The 21,706-nt window shown below is 45.0% G+C and overlaps 1 protein-coding gene across 16 annotated transcripts in view; it reads right to left on the bottom strand.

The window, feature by feature from the left end:
• Positions 1–21,706, bottom strand: part of RIMS1 (regulating synaptic membrane exocytosis 1) — an 871,728-nt gene that overhangs the window by 215,815 nt on the left and 634,207 nt on the right. For 14 of the 16 annotated variants that reach the window (XM_030199020.1, XM_030199021.1, XM_030199022.1 and 11 more), the window contains one exon: positions 15,617–15,783. The exons of the other annotated variants lie outside the window; for them this stretch is intronic. In XM_030199020.1, the coding sequence (XP_030054880.1) occupies positions 15,617–15,783 (167 nt within the window). The remainder of the gene's footprint in view (positions 1–15,616; positions 15,784–21,706) is intronic. 16 annotated transcript variants of the gene reach the window in all.

Below are 21,706 nucleotides of genomic sequence, written 5' to 3'. Positions count from 1 at the left end.
TTAAAAAAGTATTTCCATATAATTACATTGAGTGTCCCCTGGTCTTTGTACTTTTTGAAAGAGTGAAAAACAGATTCATTTTTATCCATTCTATTTCACTCAGGATTTGTACACCTCAATCATATCCCCCCTCAGCCCTCTCTATCCCAAGCTGAAGAGGCCTAACCTCTTTAGGTTTTCCTCATATAGGAGGAGTTCTATCCCTTTTATCAGAAAGGTGGAGGATACCTGAAATGCCCACCTGGGAGAGGTTATAAAGATAAAAACAGTGACGGAATTCAAGAATGCATGGGATAAAACATAGGTGGAATCCAATTAAAATAAAACTTAGGTCACCTCATAGCTGCAGTGAGTTTTGACAGCAGCTTCAGAGGTTTGGAAGAAAGACCAATGCCTAGCAGAATTCTAGGATCTGGATGCCGTAAATGGTAAAGACAGATCAGGCATCTCCAGTAGTTTGGAAGTAGGACCACTACTGGGCATACTTCTAAGGTATGCCCCCCAAAATTGGCAGAGAGGGATAGAGATTAAGTTTGCCAGTGTTAAATCATGAAGAAGTGGAACCTGCATAGAGTGACAGATACAACTCTGTCCACCTTGCAGGTAGGCTGCTGACATTTATTGCATTACTATGTTTACATATAGTATGGCTGGATATGATTTACTTTCAGGACACAAAGTTCGTGACAGGTTGTATTATGATTAAGACAGTTTTCAGAGTTCAATATGTAAGGGAAGGTTGGTACTTACTCAATTCTTAAAATTATTTTGGTTGTTTACCAGGTACACCAAGGGGCTTTTTCACTGAAGTGTGCTAAGAGAGGCAATTGTGTATGGTAGGAGACAAGAAGTAAGTGTCAAGAACATGCATAAATGACCAGAATAGTAGCATATGCTTGCATATGTGTGCACATACATGCATAAATGCCAGCATTCCAGCTATGCACTTTCTATAACATGGCGCCTAAATGTGATCATGCACACTTTGAAGGTTGATGTACACATGAGCAGCATCTTAATAGCAGCAAAAAGCCAGGGGAATAATGATATCACTAGCGCCACACTCTGGTTATTAGTTTTACTGATAAACTGTCACAAGTGTATTTCAGCAAGTGCCTGCATCAGGGTCCTAGAATTAAAATATCATTAAAGGGGGCCTTTTACAAAGGCACGGCAAGCCTACTGCGGGTTTCCCATGCACCAATTCGCAACACCGCCGGGCTACCAAAGGAGCCCGGCAGTAGTTCCTGCCCCCACTGTGCACTACTGCCAGCGCTTAAAAATATTTTTAATAGTATTAGCACTGGGAGCTTACCAGGCACTAATCGGGCAGCCCTGCATGTTGCCCGGTTAATACTGGGTTGGTGTGGGAGCCGTTACTCCCTTCTAAATAAATGATGGTAAGGGCTCCACCCAGGAAATGGCTGCGCGGCAAGTGTTTACCTTTCCATATGGCCATTTCCTTTTTTTTTTAACAGAATCCATTTTCCGGCTGCGGTAAAAGGGGGCCTTGGAATACGACAACCCAATGTGCTGATGCTACCACAGAGGTCGTTTTACTGCAGTTTGGTAAAAGGACCCCTATATAAATAAATATGGATAAATAAATTGTTGCAAAGAACTTCATACATTTAAATGTAAAAAAACATATAAATATAATAACATCATAATTCTCAGTGTACAATCGCATATATATAGAAAAAGATAAATTATGTTACAGCTGACTTTGTTTTTCAATGTGAGTAAACACAGTGGGGCAAATCATATAAACAGAACTGAAAAACTGGCTCCAGAAAAAAATCAGCACTGTTTATAGAATAGCATTTAGAGCTCATTCCCAAGTCCAAAGTTGGGCAATGGTATTAATGCCAGTTGAAACCTGGTGTAAATGCCAGTGCCCATCTCTTGGCATTTGGGCACAGGAATGGCGCTATTCTATAAAAACATGCACACATTTTTGGAATGTCCCTGCTCCTCCCCTTGCATTCCCCCTTTTTGAGTTGTGCACTAGTGGATTTGAGCGCTCACTGTTACAGAATATATGCAGAAAGATGCATGCACAAATTCCAATTACTGCCAATTAGCTACAGTAATTGATTGCTAACATCAGTTTCCATTATGTTCCAAGGATCAGTCCAGACAAACAGGTTGTGACCATCCACCAGCAGGTGGAGATAGAGAACTCTAATGAGTTGTGCCTCATACGTTCCTGCGCTTAGCAACCAAGCCAGTATTCTCTATCTCCAGGAGGCAAGATAGTAGCTCCTGTGCGCTGTGGTGACTTCTGTGTGGCCTCCTGTCCAGCTTACAGGTTCAGTTGAGTTTGGGGTTGAGAATATCCTGTGCCTAGGTCCAGTGGTGTGCTGGTAAATTTTTAACAACAGGCTCTCTCTCTCAAAAAAAAAACCACCCGTAGATATGTAGGTAACTGGATTATACATTCTATTGGTACAAATGATATATGCAGGCAGCAACCAATTTACAAATAATATTAAAACATTCTTTACTGTAAATTCCAAATGGCCAATTGATTTTTGCCACACTCTTGTATCTGTAGCCTTTGCTATTCATCCCAATCTGCTAATTCTTTACACAATAAATTTACTGACATTAAATCTGGCAGATGATTTACTGTCAGACTATTTCTCACCCTATATACCAATCTACCCATTATTGGGAAACTGGAATAAGCTGAACATTCCTACATAGACACTACATGCCAGCAGAATCCTTCACCTCATTCGCATGTACAGAACATGGACAGACCCTCAACTGATACAAAAGAGACAAAATAGAAGCCACAAGAAACATGCAGACAAAAATTAGAGACTACACAAGAAAGCCAGATTCTATATGCTGTGAAAATATTGGTAAAAGTTACAGAAATGTATTTTCTTCCATACTCTGCTAAATACAAAATTAGAACAGATATACATTTTCAAAAAAGTAAATATCCATGAGCAATATATATACAGTGGGGGAAATAAGTATTTGATCCCTTGCTGATTTTGTAAGTTTGCCCACTGACAAAGACATGAGCAGCCCATAATTGAAGGGTAGGTTATTGGTAACAGTGAGAGATAGCACATCACAAATTAAATCCGGAAAATCACATTGTGGAAAATATATGAATTTATTTGCATTCTGCAGAGGGAAATAAGTATTTGATCCCTCTGGCAAACAAGACCTAATACTTGATGGCAAAACCCTTGTTGGCAAGCACAGCGGTCAGACGTCTTCTGTAGTTGATGATGAGGTTTGCACACATGTCAGGAGGAATTTTGGTCCACTCCTCTTTGCAGATCATCTCTAAATCATTAAGAGTTCTGGGCTGTCGCTTGGCAACTCGCAGCTTCAGCTCCCTCCATAAATTTTCAATGGGATTAAGGTCTGGTGACTGGCTAGGCCACTCCATGACCCTAATGTGCTTCTTCCTGAGCCACTCCTTTGTTGCCTTGGCTGTATGTTTTGGGTCATTGTCGTGCTGGAAGACCCAGCCACGACCCATTTTTAAGGCCCTGGCAGAGGGAAGGAGGTTGTCACTCAGAATTGTACGGTACATGGCCCCATCCATTCTCCCATTGATGCGGTGAAGTAGTCCTGTGCCCTTAGCAGAGAAACACCCCCAAAACATAACATTTCCACCTCCATGCTTGACAGTGGGGACGGTGTTCTTTGGGTCATAGGCAGCATTTCTCTTCCTCCAAACACGGCGAGTTGAGTTCATGCCAAAGAGCTCAATTTTTGTCTCATCTGACCACAGCACCTTCTCCCAATCACTCTCGGCATCATCCAGGTGTTCACTGGCAAACTTCAGACGGGCCGTCACATGTGCCTTCCGGAGCAGGGGGACCTTGCGGGCACTGCAGGATTGCAATCCGTTATGTCGTAATGTGTTACCAATGGTTTTCGTGGTGACAGTGGTCCCAGCTGCCTTGAGATCATTGACAAGTTCCCCCCTTGTAGTTGTAGGCTGATTTCTAACCTTCCTCATGATCAAGGATACCCCACGAGGTGAGATTTTGCGTGGAGCCCCAGATCTTTGTCGATTGACAGTCATTTTGTACTTCTTCCATTTTCTTACTATGGCACCAACAGTTGTCTCCTTCTCGCCCAGCGTCTTACTGATGGTTTTGTAGCCCATTCCAGCCTTGTGCAGGTGTATGATCTTGTCCCTGACATCCTTAGACAGCTCCTTGCTCTTGGCCATTTTGTAGAGGTTAGAGTCTGACTGATTCACTGAGTCTGTGGACAGGTGTCTTTCATACAGGTGACCATTGCCGACAGCTGTCTGTCATGCAGGTAACGAGTTGATTTGGAGCATCTACCTGGTCTGTAGGGGCCAGATCTCTTACTGGTTGGTGGGGGATCAAATACTTATTTCCCTCTGCAGAATGCAAATAAATTCATATACTTTCCACAATGTGATTTTCCGGATTTAATTTGTGATGTGCTATCTCTCACTGTTACCAATAACCTACCCTTCAATTATGGGCTGCTCATGTCTTTGTCAGTGGGCAAACTTACAAAATCAGCAAGGGATCAAATACTTATTTCCCCCACTGTATATAAAAAAAAGCAAATAACCATGAGCAGCATATCCCCCTTTCCTTTCCCTCTCATCCATGAGCAGCATGTCCCCATCTCCATCCCCTTCTATATGCTGCATTTCTCCCTTGTCCCTTCCCTCCATATATGGCATGTCTCCCTCTCTTCTCCTTTAAGTTCTCTCCCTCTCATCCAAATGCAGCTTGTCCCCTTCTTTCCCTCTCATTCATGCAGCTTGTCCTCTTTTTCCCCTTTTATCCATGCAGTTTGTCCCCTTCCCTCCCTCTCATCCACGCAGCTTGTCCTCTTCTCTCTCCCTCTCATCACACAGCTTGTCCTCTTCTCTCTACCTCTCATCAAGGTAGCTTGTCCCCTTCCCTCCCTCTCATCCATGCAGCTTGTCCCCTTCTCTCCCTCTCATCCAAGCAGCTTGTCCTCTTTTCTTTCCATCTCATCCAAGCAACTTGTCACCTTCTAACCCTCTCATCCTTTGTGCAGCATGTTTCTCAACTCCCTCCTGCTCCCACCTTACACAGCCCTCCAACTCCTACCATACACAGCCCTGGTGGTCCAATGGTCAACTGGGGCAGGAGCGATCCTCATATGATCCTGCCCATGCAGTCTCCACTTTCCTCCATAGTCTGTACTACTGTAAATGGCTGCCGTGAATTCCCGCAGCAATCTCGTGAGATTGTCGCTGAAACTTACGGAAGTCATTTTCAGTACAGAGGGTGGAAACTGCATGGGCAGGAGCATATGAGGATCGCTCCTGCCCCAGCTGATTAAAGCAACAACCAGCTTGGACAAAAGTGAACCACCGGCTCACGTGAGCCGGTGCGAGATGGCTCCAGCACACCGCTGTCTAGGTCCATCCCTGCTTCTCCATTGCCACTGTCTACCTCATTATCTCAGTCTTCCCTTCTGTTTTTCTCCTGCCTCCATCTAAAAAAAAAAAAAAAAGCAGCCACTGCAGCTCTTTTTGAGAGTGCTTGTGCTGTGAGAAAATTGTGGGGCTTCATTGCCTTGGAGGTCATGAGACTGGCTGTTTTCTGTAAGTATATTTATTATACTCTATGTCTGAGCACTGTGTGCACTGCAGGGGTAAGCTCTTGGCTACCGGTTGCTGCACGCTTTGCTTTAAGTCTGTGGACATGTCGCTTTTGCCTACTTTGGCTGTCAGTACTCCATCTCCGAGAGTTAAATCCAGCCCCGCTCTGATGGTGATTTTGGCGGGCTCAGTGCCAATGGCTCCTGCGCTCCACGAGGCTTTGACAGTCACTTTGTCAGCGGGTTCCTCATTCGCTACCATGTCCCAGGATGTTGGTTTTGCGGGGGTAGAAGCCTCTGTCCTGCTTTTTCACCTGAATTTGTTCCTTTATTACATCAGGCCTTTTTATTAAAGCCAGCTCAAGTTGCCTCTCCTTCTTCACCTCATGTAGCTTTTGAACAGCAGCTTCCTAAGAAACAAAAACTTTCCATTTCACAGGATTTGGAGAATATTCCTCCTCGGGACTCAGTGGAGGTTTTATCTATGTATTCTGACTGTCCTAGTTCTGCTGATGGCCCTGACTTGTACATTTCAAAGGCAGACAGGGGTGATGATCCTACTGTAGCTAGACTGTTTTTGAAAGTGGAGTTGCCTCTGTTGATTACAAAATCTATGGAGGCTTTAAACATTTATTCCCCTGCTTCTCTGATCCTGATCTATCTATTATGTCAGGTACTAAGAGACCTCCTGTATCTTTCCATATTCATGAGGCTATGCAGGAGCTTATTGCAGCTCAGCGGGAGACTCCTGATTCTAACCTACATGTGGTTTGCACTGTCCAAATTATATCCCCTTCTTCCATCTGATTTACAGCAGTTTGCAGGATGCCCTTTTTACAGTGGTTACTAAACAAACCACTATCCCTGTTGAAGGCGGCACTACATTAAAGGATATGCATGACCGCAAGCTTGAGGCTTCCTTGAAGCTTGCCTTTCAACTAGCTGTGTTAAACTCTCAGGCAGAATTGTCTTCTTCTTTTGTAGCTAGGGCTTCTTTATCGTGGATTCAGCAATTGTCCTCTTCCGCTTCCTCAACAACCTCTCCCTCTTCACAGCCCTCACAATGAATGGGTCAAGGTTCACTCCTTGCATGTAGACATAGGTGGGTGTCTTTCCTGCTTTCACAAAGAGTGGATCACCATTATTGCAGACCAATGGGTCTGCGATATCATTCTCCAAGGCTACAAGCTAGAATTTTCAAAGCCACTTACAGATCTTTTCATGATGTCCCCCTTGCAGCAGCTCTGCAAAGAGTCAAGAAGTGCTAACTACCTAAGCCTCCTTAAGGCGACTGGGGACCATTCAGTCTGTTCCTCTGGCAGAGAGGGGCACAGGTCGATATTCCATCTATTTTGTCATCCCAAAGAAAGAAGACTCTTTTCGCCCGGTTTTGGATCTCAGAGTGGTGAACAAATCTTTCAGAGTGCTGCACTTCTGCATGGAGATTCTTTATTCTGTTATAGCCTTGGTCAAGCCAGGCGAGTTTCTCACTTCATTGCACCTCAAGGAGGTGTCTCCTATGCTTCCGTCGGCTTTACTGAATGGGTGAAAGCACACTTCTGATGCGCGGAAAGGATGTAAATAAAGGACAGAGAAGAACTGTGATTAATACTCCTGTGTTCCTGTTATAGATCCCTGCTGGCCTGTGGTCCTGAAGCAGAAGCGAAACACTGGCCATCGTCGATCACAGTCGGGGCCTTGGGAAGAACACGGAGACCAGTTAAAACTAAGCTAAGTTCTTCTACTTTAACTAAATCTATGCCTAGTGAGCAGCTTAGTTATTCCCTAGAGGTTTTTGCCGATGATGAGTGAGTCCTGCTCCCGTAAGACAGTATAAAGGTCTGGGAGCCTCTCGAGGCTTTTCCTCTACTAACATAGAGTGTGTATTCATTGTCTAAGAGAACCCATTAATTGATTGTGCAGATAGCACATTGCCGTTATGAAGCACGTGGCTTCACATGTTGTAAGGAAGCCATGTTTGATCTGAGATCATGCTTCTCTGCAAGGGAACCATGCTTTGCATCCAATAATCCTTCTTGCGCCCCTCATTACCATTAAGAAGCACATGGCTTCTCTTCCGCTGAAGACATTTTAAGCTGAGACCTTGCTTTACAGCATGGCAGCAATTTTTGGGCCAGGGACTCCGAAGCAACCAATGAAGAAATTTTAAATTGAGACCTTGCTTTTTCAGCATGGCTGCAACTTTTGGCCAGTCAAAAGAGGAAAAGAAGTTGTTTTGTTTCTAAAGGTGAAACTTTTGCAGAAAGGAAGTGCTAAAGAAAGTGAACATTAAAGATGTTTTGAGCTGAGACCTTGCTTTTCCTGCTAGGAATGTGACTATGTTTGCATGTGCATTTTTAGTCATGCTTCCTCCATAACTCCTTATCTTTTGCGTGTTGTATAATAGTAAAACATTTTTTTCATTTTCTGAACAACGGTTTTTCCTTCTTTCAACATGGTAGCTTCCTTTAACAAATTCACCATAATATAATATATATTTCATTACAAAAATTTTATATAACCACATTTTTATATATAACCTCCCTCTGTTTGGTTACTGTGTTCTTTATTTTATATATTATATAATTTACTTTACATATTATATATAGCGAAAGCTACATACCTATAGAAGGTATTCTTCAAGGACAGCAGGCTGATTGTTCTCACTGATGGGTGACGTCCGCGGCAGCCCCTTTAATCGGAGATCTTCACTAGCAAAGATGTTTGCTAGCCCCCACGTGCGCACGCACATCGCGCATGCGCGGCCGTCTTCCCGCCCGAACTCGCTCGTGTTTGTCAGTCCAGTTAATAGCAAAGACAAGGGAGGACACAACTCCAAAGGGGAGGCGGGCGGGTTGGTGAGAACAATCAGCCTGCTGTCCTCCGAGAATACCTTCTACAGGTATGTAGCTTTCACTTTCTCTGAGGACAAGCAGGCTGCTTGTTCTCACTGATGGGGTATCCCTAGCCCCCAGGCTCACTCAAAACAACAAACATGGTCAATTGGGCCTCGCAACGGCGAGGACATAACTGAGATTGACCTAACTTAACCAACTAACTGAGAGTGCAGCCTGGAACAGAATAAATATGGGCCTAGCGGGGTGGAGTTGGATTCTAAACCCCAAACAGATTCTGTAGTACCGACTGCCCGAACCGACTGTCACGTCGGGTATCCTGCTGAAGGCAGTAATGCGATGTGAATGTGTGGACAGATGACCATGTCGCAGCCTTGCAAATCTCTTCAATAGTGGCTGACTTCAAGTGGGCCACTGACGCAGCCATGGCTCGAACATTATGAGCCGTGACATGACCCTCAAGAGTCAGCCCAGCCTGGGCATATGTGAAGGAGATGCAATCTGCTAGCCAATTAGATATGGTGCGTTTCCTGACAGCCACTCCCCTCCTGTTGGGATCAAAATAAACAAACATTTGGGCGGACTGTCTATGGGGCTGTGTCCGCTCCAGATAGAAGGCCAATGCTCTCTTGCAGTCCAAAGTGTGCAGTTGACATTCAGCAGGGCGGGTATGCGGACGGGGAAAGAATGTTGGCAAGACAATTGACTGGTTCAGATAGAACTCCGACACCACCTTTGGCAAAACTTAGGGTGAGTGCGGAGGACTACTCTATTATGATGAAATTTGGTATAAGGAGCATGAGCTACCAGGGCTTGAAGCTCACTGACCCTACGAGCTGAAGTAACAGCCACCAAGAAAATGACCTTCCAGGTCAAGTACTTCAGATGGCAGGAATTCAGTGGCTCAAAAGGTGGTTTCATCAGCTGGGTGAGAATGACATTGAGATCCCATGACACTGTAGGAGGTTTGACGGGGGGCTTTGACAAAAGCAAACCTCTCATGAAACAAACAACTAAAGGCTGTCCCGAGATCGGCTTACCTTCCACACGGTAATGGTATGCACTAATCGCACTAAGATGAACTCTTACAGAGTTGGTCTTAAGACCAGACTCGGACAAGTGCCGAAGGTATTCAAGCAGGGTCTGTGTAGGACAAGAACGAGGATCTAGGGCCTTGCTGTCACACCAGACGGCAAGCCTCAGCCATAGAAAGAAGTAATTCTTCTTAGTGGAATCTTTCCTGGAAGCAAGAAAGACTCTGGAGACACCCTCTGAAAGACCCAAGGAGGCAAAATCTATGCTCTCAACATCCAGGCCGTGAGAGCCAGGGACCGGAGGTTGGGATGCAGAAGCGCCCTCTTGTTCTGAGTAATGAGGGTGGAAAACACTCCAATCTCCACGGTTCTTCAGAAGACAATTCCAGAAGAAGAGGGAACCATATCTGACGCGGCCAAAAGGGAGCGATCAGGATCATGGTGCCTCAATCCTGCTTGAGTTTCAGCAAAGTCTTCCCCACCAAAGGTATGGGAGGATAGGCATACAGGAGGCCCTCCCCTCAATGCAGGAGGAAGGCATCTGACGCTAGCCTGCCGTGGGCCTGAAGTCTGGAACAGAATTGAGGGACCTTGTGATTGAGTTGAGTGGCAAAGAGATCCACCAAGGGGGTGCCCCATACTTGGAAGATCTCACGTACCACTCTGGAATTGAGCGACCACTCGTGAGGTTGCATTATCCTGCTCAATCTGTCGGCCAGACTGTTGTTTACGCCTGCCAGATACGCGGCTTGAAGAAACATGCCATACTGGCGAGCCCAAAGCCACATTCTGATGGCCTCCTGACACAGGGGCCGAGATCCGGTGCCCCCCTGCTTGTTGATGTAGTACATGGCAACCTGATTGTCTGTCTGAATTTGAATAATTTGATGGGACAGCAGATCTCTGAAGGCCTTTAGAGCGTTCCAGACCGCTCGTAACTCCAGGAGGTTGATCTGTAAACCTTTCTCCTGAAGGGACCAACTCCCTTGGGTGTGAGTCCATCGACATGAGCTCCCCATCCCCGGAGAGACGCATCTGTCGTCAGCACCTTTTGAGGCTGAGGAATTTAGAAAGGACGTCCCAGAGTCAAACTGGACCGAATTGTCCACCAATGGAGGGACTGAAGAAAACTCATGGATAGCAGGACTACGTCCTCTAGGTCCCCAGCAACTTGGTACCACTGAGACGCTAGGGTCCATTGAGCTGATCTCATGTGTAGGCGGGCCATGGGAGTCACATGCACTGTGGAAGCCATGTGGCCGAGCAATCTCAACATCTGCCGAGCTGTGATCTGCTGAGACACTCGTACCCGAGAAACGAGGGACAGAAGATTGTCGGCCCTCGCTTCCGGGAGGTAGGCACGAGCTGTCTGAGAATCCAGCAGAGCCCCTATGAATTCGAGTTTTTGAACAGGAAGAAGGTGGGACTTTGGATAATTTATCACAAACCCTAGAAGCTCCAGGAGTCGAATAGTCATCTGCATGGACTGTAGAGCTCCTGCCTCGGAGGTGTTCTTCACCAGCCAATCGTCGAGGCATAGGAGCTGACTCTGTGGGTGCTGTGGGTGCTTGAGCACCCCCAATATTGAGAAAATTCCTTGTATGTGTCCAGGGAGGGGTTATTTCAATTAAGCTTAGCACCCCCAATAATTTTGAAAAGTTGGCTCCTATGCGTCGCGGTAAGGGAACACATGCACTCCCAGTCTGCGTAGAGACGCCTCTACCACCGCCAGACACTTTGTGAACACCCTGGGTGCAGAGACGAGACCAAAGGGTAGCACACAATACTGAAAGTGCCGTGTTCCCAGACGGAATCGAAGATACTGTCTGTGGGCTGGCAGTATCGGGATATGAGTGTAAGCATCCTTTAAGTCCAGAGAGCATAGCCAATCGTTTTCCTGAATCATGGTAAGAAGGGTGCCCAGGGAAAGCATCCTGAACCTTTCTCAGACCAGATATTTGTTCAGGGCCCTTAGGTCTAGGATGGGACGCATCCCCCTGTTTTCTTTTCCACAAGGAAGTACCTGGAATAGAATCCCAGCCCTTCTTGCCCCGGTGGCACGGGCTCGACCGCATTGGCGCTGAGAAGGGCGGAGAGTTCCTCTGCAAGTACCTGCTTGTGCTGGAAGCTGAAGGATTGAACTCCCGGTGGGCAATTTGGAGGCTTTGACACCAAATTGAGGGAGCATCCTAGCCAGACTATTTGAAGAACCCACTGGTCGGAGGTTATGAGAGGCCACCTTTGGTGAAAAAATTTTAACCTCCCCCCTGACCGGCAGATCGTCCGGCACAGACACTTTTATTTCGGCTATGCTCTGCAGGAGCCAGTCAAAAGCTCGTCCCTTGCTGGGGAGCCGCAGGGGCCTGCTGAGTCGCACGCTGTTGACGAGAACGAGTGCGCTGGGGTTTGGCCTGGGCAGCAGGCTTGCGAGAAGGAGGATTGTACCTACGCCGATTAGAAGAATAGGTAACAGTCCTTCGTCCACCATAAAAACGTCTACCAGTTGAGGTAGATGCTGAAGGCGCCCGGCGGGAGAATTTGTCGAATGCGGTGTCCCGCTGGTGGAGCTGCTCTACCACCTGTTCGACTTTTTCACCAAAAGTGTTATCCCCCCGACAAGGAGAATTTGCAATCCGCTGCTGAATCCTATTTTCTAGGTCGGAGGCACGCAGCCATGAGAGTCTGCGCATCACCACACCTTGAGCAGCAGCCCTGGATGCGACATCAAAAGTGTCATAAACACCCCTGGCCAGGAATTTACGACACGCCTTCAGCTGCCTGACCACCTGCTGAAAGGCTTGGCTTGCTCAGAAGGGAGCTTATCCACCGAGTCCGCCAACTGCCGCACATTGTTCCGCATATGAATGCTTGTGTAGAGCTGGTAAGATTGGATTTTGGCCACGAGCATTGAGGAATGGTAGGCCTTCCTCCCAAAAGAATTCAAGGTTTTAGAGTCTCTGCCCGGGGGTGCCGAAGCATACTCTCTAGAACTCTTGACCTTCTTAAGGGCCAGATTTACAACCCCAGAGCCGTGAGGCAACTGAGTCCGCATCAACTCAGGGTCCCCATGGATCCGATACTGGGACTCGATCTTCTTGGGAATGTGGGGATTAGTTAGCGGCTTCGCCCAGTTCTCCAGAAGTGTCTTTTTGAAGACATGATGCATGGGTACTGTGAACGATTCCTTAGGTGGCGAAGGATAGTCCAAAAGCTCAAACATTTCAGCTCTTGGCTCATCCTCCATAACCACAGGGAAGGGAATTGCCGGACATTTCCCGGACAAAGACCACGAAAGATAGACTCTCAGGAGGAGAAAGCTGTCTTTCAGGGGAGGGAGTGGGATCAGAAGGAAGACCGTCAGACTCCTCATCTGAGAAATATCTGACGTCTTCCTCTGCCTCCCACGAGGCCTCACCATCGGTATCGGACACCAGTTCATGAACTTCTGTCCGAAGCCATGCCCGCCTCGACTCCGTAGACACATGGCCATGGTGGGAACATCGAGAAGTAGACTCCCGCATTGGTGGCGATGAAGCTCCCTCCATCGACGTCGTCGGGGAGTCTGCTTGGGCGGTACCGGCATTGGAGACCTCACAATGGGCAAGGGGCCAGCTGTCTGCTCACTCGATGGCGCCGGCAGCGCAAGCACCCCCGGTACCGGATAAGGCCGCAATAGCTCCTCCAGGATCCCTGGAAGGCTGGCCCAGAGGCTCTCGCTTAGAACGGCTGTCGAGGAAGGCTGGGAGTCCGGTACAGGCGACAAACTCAGAATCTGTTCGGGGCGCGGAGGCGGTACCGGGCTGTCCAGGGTAGAGTGCATCGACACCTCCTGAATGGAGGGTGAGCGGTCTTCCCGGCGTCGATACCTAGTGAGTGCCGACTCCCTCGGCGACCCAGAGCTCTCGGTACCACGTCGGAAAGGTGACCAGTGCCGATGCTTCTTTGCCTTCACATGAAGCATGTCACCGGAACCTCCCGGTACCGATGAGGAGGACATCGAATCCAGGCGCTAAACTGCATCACTGTTAGGGAGTGTTCTTAGGGACACCTGCCACTATACCACTCATTCCCTCACACTGCCTACTTCTGTCCCCACCCCATAACACCCCTTTGAAGATATCTGGATAAATGTTTACCATATTTCAATTTATAGGCCAAATTTTATCCAGATACTTGTGAACATTTTTTTTGTGAACTCATTACTTGGGTGCTGACTGTATAACTGGTTCTGAATATAATTTTTTATGGTTTTTCTTTCAGCATTTAAGTAGATAGATGTATGCTTTTCTAATCTGAAAATGTAATCAGTTACGTATTCATTGTTCTGATTCTGCTAAACAGGCAGGGGAATGGCTGGAACCCGCTCTACTAAACAGGCAGGGGAATGGCTGGAACTTGCTTCTCATTGTCCTGTCAGGGATTGAGCTGACTCTGTAGCTGCAGACATCAGAAGCCACTTAAGATCTATTTAACCTTACCTCTCCCTACAACCTTTGCTTTAGCGTTTGATTCCTGTCAGCTGAAGCCTGCATCCCTCTCAGTCTGTGCTGTGGCACACTGTGTGTTTGTTGGAGTTTGCCTACTCTCCTTGTAGCTTGTAGGTCTGTGTTTGCTGGGTGTTCCCAGCATGAGCTTGATTGTTTCACTCCCCTGCACCTGAGTCTGTTCCCTGGTTCACTAGTGTAGTGTCCTCTGTGGTAAGCATGTTCATTATATGGTTTCAGTCTGTTTGTTTTAGTTTCCCTTTCCTCTGTGTAACCCTTTAGGTGCTGGGCTTAGTATTTGCCTGCTGTTGTCCTGCCTCTGTTGGCAGCCTCCCTGTCCTTGTATTGCTCCTGTTTAAGTTTTTCTTTGTTTGCCTTACCTTTGTCTACTGTGTAATCCCTGCTTCCTGCAGTTTGGTATCTCAGAAGCAGCCTTTCCCTTTAGCTTGTTTTTCCTTTTGTTTGCTGAGTCTGTCTCCTGCTTATGGTGAGCATTACTCCTTAACTGATTTGTGTATGTTAAGGCAACTTTCTCTGTTAAGCTTCCCTTTACCCTTGTGTGTTGTGTGGCACAGCCTTGTGTATTCCTATAAGCAGCTTCCCTTTGCCCTTGTGTATTATGGGGGCAGCCTTGTGCATTCTTGTGTGTGGATTCCCTTTACTCTTGTGCGCTGTGTGGCACAGCCTTGTGTATTCTTATAGGTGGCTTTCCCTTACCTTTGAGTGCTGTACAGTACAGCCTAGGGTATTGGCTTTCCTTATCCTTGTCTGCCGTGTGGCACGGCCTTGTGTATTCCTATAGCAGCTTCTGTCTGTCACCCCTTCACTTGTGTCTCTAGCTAGCACTGTGTGCGTTGCTTGTGCTCCAGTCCCTTGGGGGACCCCTCATTGTTCTTTCTCCCTTTCCAGTGTATGACTCAGTTCCTGTTCGGCCTGCATGCTTGGACTCTGTACAAGTGGGTTCCCGTTCTGCCGTGAGTCCAGTCTGAGTGCTCTATCTCCCTTTTTCCGGTGGTGCTAGTTGTTTGTCCTGTGTGTGCGGGGCTTGGTGGCTGAGGTTGTGCATAGTGCCTGTTTGGACTACCCTAGGCCTTGGCCAAGATCCTTCCTAGGCCTTGGTCTGGGCTCAAGGGCTCACAAACAGATTAACATTCATTCACATAAGCTCTTTGACAAGTTCCTCTTTATCATATATGTGTTATTACTTATCAGAGTTTGTTTTGGTAATTAGCAAAAGGCAAAAGGGACTCATGGGTCAGTTATCCAAGTGAAGTCCCTTTGTGTTGGCTTCCCCTGCCAGTGGCACTCTCTCCTGAATGGAACTTATACATGGGATGATAATGACCTTGCTTTGTTGTAAAGTACTTTCCAGACACACTCTTAGACTATGTGCTCCTTATGACAGGAACATTATATTTGTGTACAGTTTCTTGCCCAGTGCTACTTAAATTGATGATGCCGTATATATATTTCAGAGATAGTAGAGCACAAATCACACTAATTGAAAATTATTAACATTGGCATCAAAGAATCCCTTGTCAAACACTACTTCTAGGGCATCCCTTACACAGCAAGTGGAATCAAATTTCCATTTTTAACCACATGCAAGCTGACTTGACACATTTGAAACATCCCAGGGCTGACATACCTGATTCTGCTCCTGGGGTGCTCGGATTGCTCTGACATAAAGCTTGTGCTGCTGAGACGTGAGGCACTGCTGGTACGGGAAATGGCTGACACATCGCTGACATCACTATCAGATGATCTGGCAGAGATGTTATCACAACTTCTGTATTGATCTCTACGTATGTTATACTAAAGATAAAAAATAGTGATTATAAGTTCTTTTAAAATTAAATTTCAAAACTATGCTATGACAGATTTAGGGATTACAGGTTATCAGCGCTTACTCCCAGTCTCCAAAAGTATTCAGCTTTAATTGTAGAGGCCATTTTACTAAAGTGCAGTGTTTTTCTGCTTACCTTAACAACTGTAAAAGTTAAGGTACGGTAAAGTTCAAAGACCATTTGGTATATGTAGAGGGCATGCCCATCATCTTTCTGCATTTACCGCACATAGCAGATACTTACCACATGGACAACCATGGTACATGCACCTGAAGATAACGCAAGCACACCCAAGCTACCTGCTGGTGCATGTAACACAATTGCTCCAGAGCTGACCCGGTTGTCAAAGATGAAGCAGTGGCAGCTGAAGTTCCACTGCTTATGACCCCAAAGCACAAGCAAACCCCATCCCCACCAAGCACAAACATACATCTCTCACCCCCCCTCCAAAAGGACTTGTCAGGGGTTTCCTGGTCATTTAATGGGATGGGATGGGAGTGGTCCCTTTCTGCTCCTGTCCTCTCTAGATCCAAATGTTTATTTATTTATTTGTTGCATTTGTACCCCACATTTTCTTTGCTAGTGGTAGTGTCAGGTTCAAGTTCAGTTCATGTTCAGATCAGCTGAGAATTCTTGGTTGTGTGTGTGTGTGTGGGGGGGGGGGGTTGTCTTGCTAGTTGCGTGGCTAATGAGGTCGTCGGTGGGGAAGGTTGAAAATGTTAAAATGGCATCAAAGACTCCTAGTGCTAGTCTTGAAAGTACTACTGCCAGGGTTCATCCTTTCATATAAGAGCACTCCTTACATGAAAGGATGACTTGTAGCAATAGTAAATCCAAATTAAAAATAAAATAGCACCATGAGGCTACTAGGAGTCATTGGCATCATTTTGACATTTGGAGCAAAATGGGGTGGAGTCAAAGAGGGATCACTCTCATCCAATCACACTAAACTACAGAGAAGTCCCTGGTGAATCCTGGGTTGGGGGGGGGGGGGAGTCAGGAGAATAAAGGGTAGTTCAGAGTCTGTTAAAGGGATAGGGTCTGTTGTAAGATTCAGAGGGGGGTTTCTTGAGCTTGTGGTGAATCAGAAGGAATTGCCATTGACATGACTTCTTATGATTATTTTCTGAAATATCACATTTTAAAAAGAACGAACAAAGAATAGTGTTATATTGAACATAATTAATAGTGAAGACTCTAAACTAAGGTCAACTGCTAAAATTATAAATACTCTATCTCACGTGAAGGAAAGGGAAAGGATCTAAGAATAGTGAAAAGGAAATAATTTATATAACATATACACATATATAGTGGTTTAAATTTGTCAGATCCTTATAAACAGCCCTCCTGTTATCATCTCTAAGACAACAATACATTTTCCATCTGAGTGGGGCTGAAAAAAAAAAGACATATTGATAGCCATTCAAAGAAATCAAACATTTACAGGGAAATATTCAGTAAAATGTTCAACCCTCTGCCAAACCCTTATTTTTCAAATTTAGAAAAAAAATTCTCCTCACTTGTGTGGTCCTAATTTTCTCCTCAATTGGGTCATCCTAGCCACATCGAGGAAAAGCTGTATTTTTGGCTCACAAAACAGTACATATTTATACTTAAAGAACAATTTTACTACTATCATTTTATCACTCTCCTTGGAAAATGTGACCAATACAGCACGTCTCAATCAGGTTTTATCAGTGGAGGATTACAAAAAATAAAGGGCCCTTTAACCCTATTGTGGTAAAAAAGAGTGACCTTAGTGCATCCTTATGAGGGTCATTCCTACACGCTAAGGTCATTTTTTCTATTTTCAGTATTAATAGCCACACGCTGATTTTCCTATTAGCGTGTGCCCATTAGCGCATGAGACCCTACCGCCATCTATTTTGTAGATGGTAAGAGCTCATATGCTAACCACATGCAAATCAGTTAGTGTGCAGCAATGTAGCTACATTAATCAATTAGTACAGAACATATCCACTCTCCACCCCCAAGGTAATGAGCGCTGATCCCAAAACTACCACGGGAGGCTTGAGCGCACCTCACAGTAATGCATTTTTAGCTGCGGTAACCACATGTTAGTGCTTACCACAGCTTAGTAGAAGGACCTCTTAGTTAAATCCAAGGAGCCCTCTGTCAAAGTATCAGAGCTTCCCTTAGTCACATTCTTCAAGCGAGTACTAGAAGTGAAGGCATGAGTTTTCTTTAAGGTTTGCATATTAGTATTTAAGATCCTTCATGGTTCATGGTTCTGCTCCAGCCTATTTATCTAACTGAGTACAGTCGTCCAGTAGGCCTAGAGGTTTACATGATAACTTTCAATTACATTTTCCGAGTCTTCAGGGTCTAAAATATAAGACTATTTTTTTAACAAAGCTTATCAATCTTATCAAGTTCCAACATTTTACTCTTTTTAGGAAAGTCTTAAAAACCTATCTTTTAAAGAATGTTTTAATGTGATATGGATTTGTTTTTTTTAGAAGTTTTGTTTAGGAATTGTTGTTTGCTATATCTGTTAGTTCACAGGGTTCGCCTGTTACTTTTTTTTTTTTTTTGTGAACTACACTGAACCCACTGGGCTGTTGTGGTCAATAAAAACCCAATGTGATGTAAAGATATATAGTAATGATTAATCAAAGATATTTCTTCAAGCTTAGAGATCTTTAACAACTCCTTAAAATATTTAAGCAGTAATATCTCTGCACATAATTTAGTCCAGGGAAAATCAAAAAATCTGAGGTTCCTAGCCTAAAGGGAATTCTCTAGCCTCTCCATTCTAAAATGAGTAGAGAGGCTATCCATGATTGCAGAGGAGCTCACAGATTGCAATAGTGAAATCTGAGGCACGAACTGTTGAAGCCTCTTTTCAAACTGAAGACATCTATTATCCACGTCCTCCAGTTTTACAACTCTCTGTGATACATGTACCTTACTTTGTATCATCTTTGTGATACATTGTACCATACTTTGTAAGCCGCATTGAACCTGCTATCTCTGTGATACATGTACCTTGCTTTGTATTATCTTTGTGATACATTGTACCATACTTTGTAAGCCGCACTGAATCTGCTATCGAGCGGGAAAGCGCGGGGTATAAATGCTACAAATAAATAAATAAAAACTATCTCTTGGAAGAACTGGCATATGCCATGAGATACCTACAACAATAGATTCAATCTACATAACCATTGCCCATATATCTTTCAAGGTAACTTCTTGTTGATTTGAAAAAGTCCCAATATGATCTACCCCAGACTCAGGAAAATAAACTGGCTTAGATAGTGAGACTCACAAGCATCCTCCTGCTTTAGGTATCAGTGGCCAATCCAGGTACTTGTGACCTGGATTGGCCACTGTTGGAAACATTGTACTGGGCTTGATGGATCTTCAGTCTGTCCCAGTATGGCAATGCTTATGTTCTTATGTAAGTCCAGTTTCAACCTGAGTTGTGCTCCCAAATAAAATGGAGGGCATGGAAGTGTTAGAATCCAGTAGGAGCCAGAGGGAGGAGTCCCCTCAGCTGAGCTAAGAAATGCACCACACCCAGATGCATTCATATTAGGAATGAGAGTAGAGAACTGCTCCACAAGAACATGACTGCCCACAGGGCCTTGAGCTGGTGTTTCCCAAACCCTTTGATTTGGTCTTTCTCTTGCTCATAGAAGATATTTGCTCACAGTTTTAATACGGCTTTCTGGCAAACTGTTCTACAGTAGATCTTCTGCATCACTTCTAATGTGCTCCTACGGTGCTCCAAGAGGTTCCCAAGGGGTGTGATGTGCCCCTTTGGCACACACCTACAGCCATGTCCTCGGTCATGTGCCACAAGGTGCACTTGTTCTTCAAAGTGCCAAGGACCAAGTAAAGATGTCATCATTGTGGTGGCCCAGCTGCCTGCTTCCACTAACATTCCACTGCATAAGAATGGCACCAGAAATGTTCTCCTTCCCAAGCAGTCTTTCCCACCATGCACCTCCCTCTTTCCATCACAGCTTCTTCTTTGACAGTTGGGGCATGAGGCACACTACTGGACTGCTGGCAGACCATCTGCACTTAATGCTGCTTCTTGAAGTGGCTTCACCTGTGTCATGCTTGCAATCCGCCCCTACCCATTTTAAGCTGCTAGCATGGGTTTTTACCTTGCTAGCTGATTTTAATTCGCAATAGCATGGGTCTGCAGTAATGCTTGCTGCACAGTATAACCTGTGCTAGTGCTTAACACAGCTTAGTAAAAGGGCCCTTTGTTGGGCACAACAAAACCAAAATACAGAATGGACACAACACAATTCTTCCGCGTACGATGCCCCTATGTGGCTATTCCACATGAACTTTATCCTATCTCATGTGGCACTACCACATGAATCTTATCTTATCTCAACATCACTCTGTATTTGTTTACACAGGAGTCTGCAATCGCATCTCCGGCACTATGTAAGCCTGCAAATAGGTGGGAAAATGTAGGATACAAATGTAACAAATATGTAAATAAAATAAAAATATGGATGTCCAAGTCAGAATGATGGATGAGACCTCAATCTCACATGTATTTTAGTACTTATAAGTACATAAGTGCATAAGTAATGCCACACTGGGAAAAGACCAAGGGTCCATCGAGCCCAGCATCCTGTCCACGACAGCGGCCAATCCAGGCCAAGGGCACCTGGCAAGCTTCCCAAACATACAAACATTCTATACATGTTAGAGCAGGATACAGCCTGTTCTGTAATACATATGAGGTGGACATCCATGTGCTGGAAATTTCTAGCATGAAGATCCATTGTACAAACTGAAACATCCACATTATGAATGGGGAAAATAAGGGACATGGATAACTGTATGGTAGCCTAGCAACATCCATCCTATAAAATGACCACACAGCAGTTTATACAGAGCTGAGGGGTAGCCTAATGGTTAGAATAGTGGGCTGAGAATCAGGGGACCCAGGTTCAAATTTTAAAATTGTGAGCCTTCCAGGAACAGAAAAATACCTAAAGTACCTGAATGTACATCATGTCAATAGCCTTCAGGCTTACAGGTGTCTCATATATTCAGGTACAGCATGTACATTTCTATCCCTGGAGGGCTCCCCCCCCCCAAAAAAAAATAAGGGAGCAAGAGAGTTGACAATGGATTTGAACCTCAGTTCCTTAGTTTTCAGTCTACTGAACTAACTATTAGGCTACTCCTCAGATCTCTTTGTTGCTCTCTTAAGAATGTCCATAATATCTGACGTTGTCATAGAGCCTGGTATCCCTTGCCAGTTTCACATTCAAGGGAGAGGAATGGGGACAGCAATCACTGAAGGATTAAGGAGGTGTCATGCTATAACCCCTCCAGTGGTAACTGCTCAATCAGAGCACCTTTCTGTAATCTGGATGTGACAACTTCCAGGTCTAAATATGGACATCTATCTTTTTAGACATGGACGTCCCTTCTCCTTCTGTGAATGGAGTTGGATGTCCATATTTTGGGTCCTCCCTCACACCCCCTTGCAGTGTTAGACATCCATATCCTGCCTTTATAAAATTGGGATTTGGACATCCATGCAATATGAACATCTAAATGCCAGTTTTCAGATGTTCAAAACAAAAATAGAGCTTCTAAAATAACCATCATAGTCTTAAAATAACTCTACTAATTCTTTTCAGGTTTGAAAATACAAACACATGTACAACAGTTTTTACTGTATAAATCAAATGCACTACAAGTATATTCCTATTTAAAATATGTTTCTACAGAATGAATGTAGCATAATGTAGTATCACAGATATCCGAAGAACAAGTAAGGGTCTAGAGGAATTTACTTTTATTCATTTATTTAGGAAAAAAATTACTTCTTGCTAAATCACCATGGTTCATGGTGGATTACAAGAAAACATAGAGACTATAGA

The sequence above is a fragment of the Microcaecilia unicolor genome, chromosome 3, assembly GCF_901765095.1.
Source record: "Microcaecilia unicolor chromosome 3, aMicUni1.1, whole genome shotgun sequence".
Lineage (NCBI taxonomy): Eukaryota > Metazoa > Chordata > Amphibia > Gymnophiona > Siphonopidae > Microcaecilia > Microcaecilia unicolor.
The sequence above is the reverse complement of the archived record's forward strand: the minus strand, read 5'-3'. Positions and strand labels throughout refer to the sequence as shown.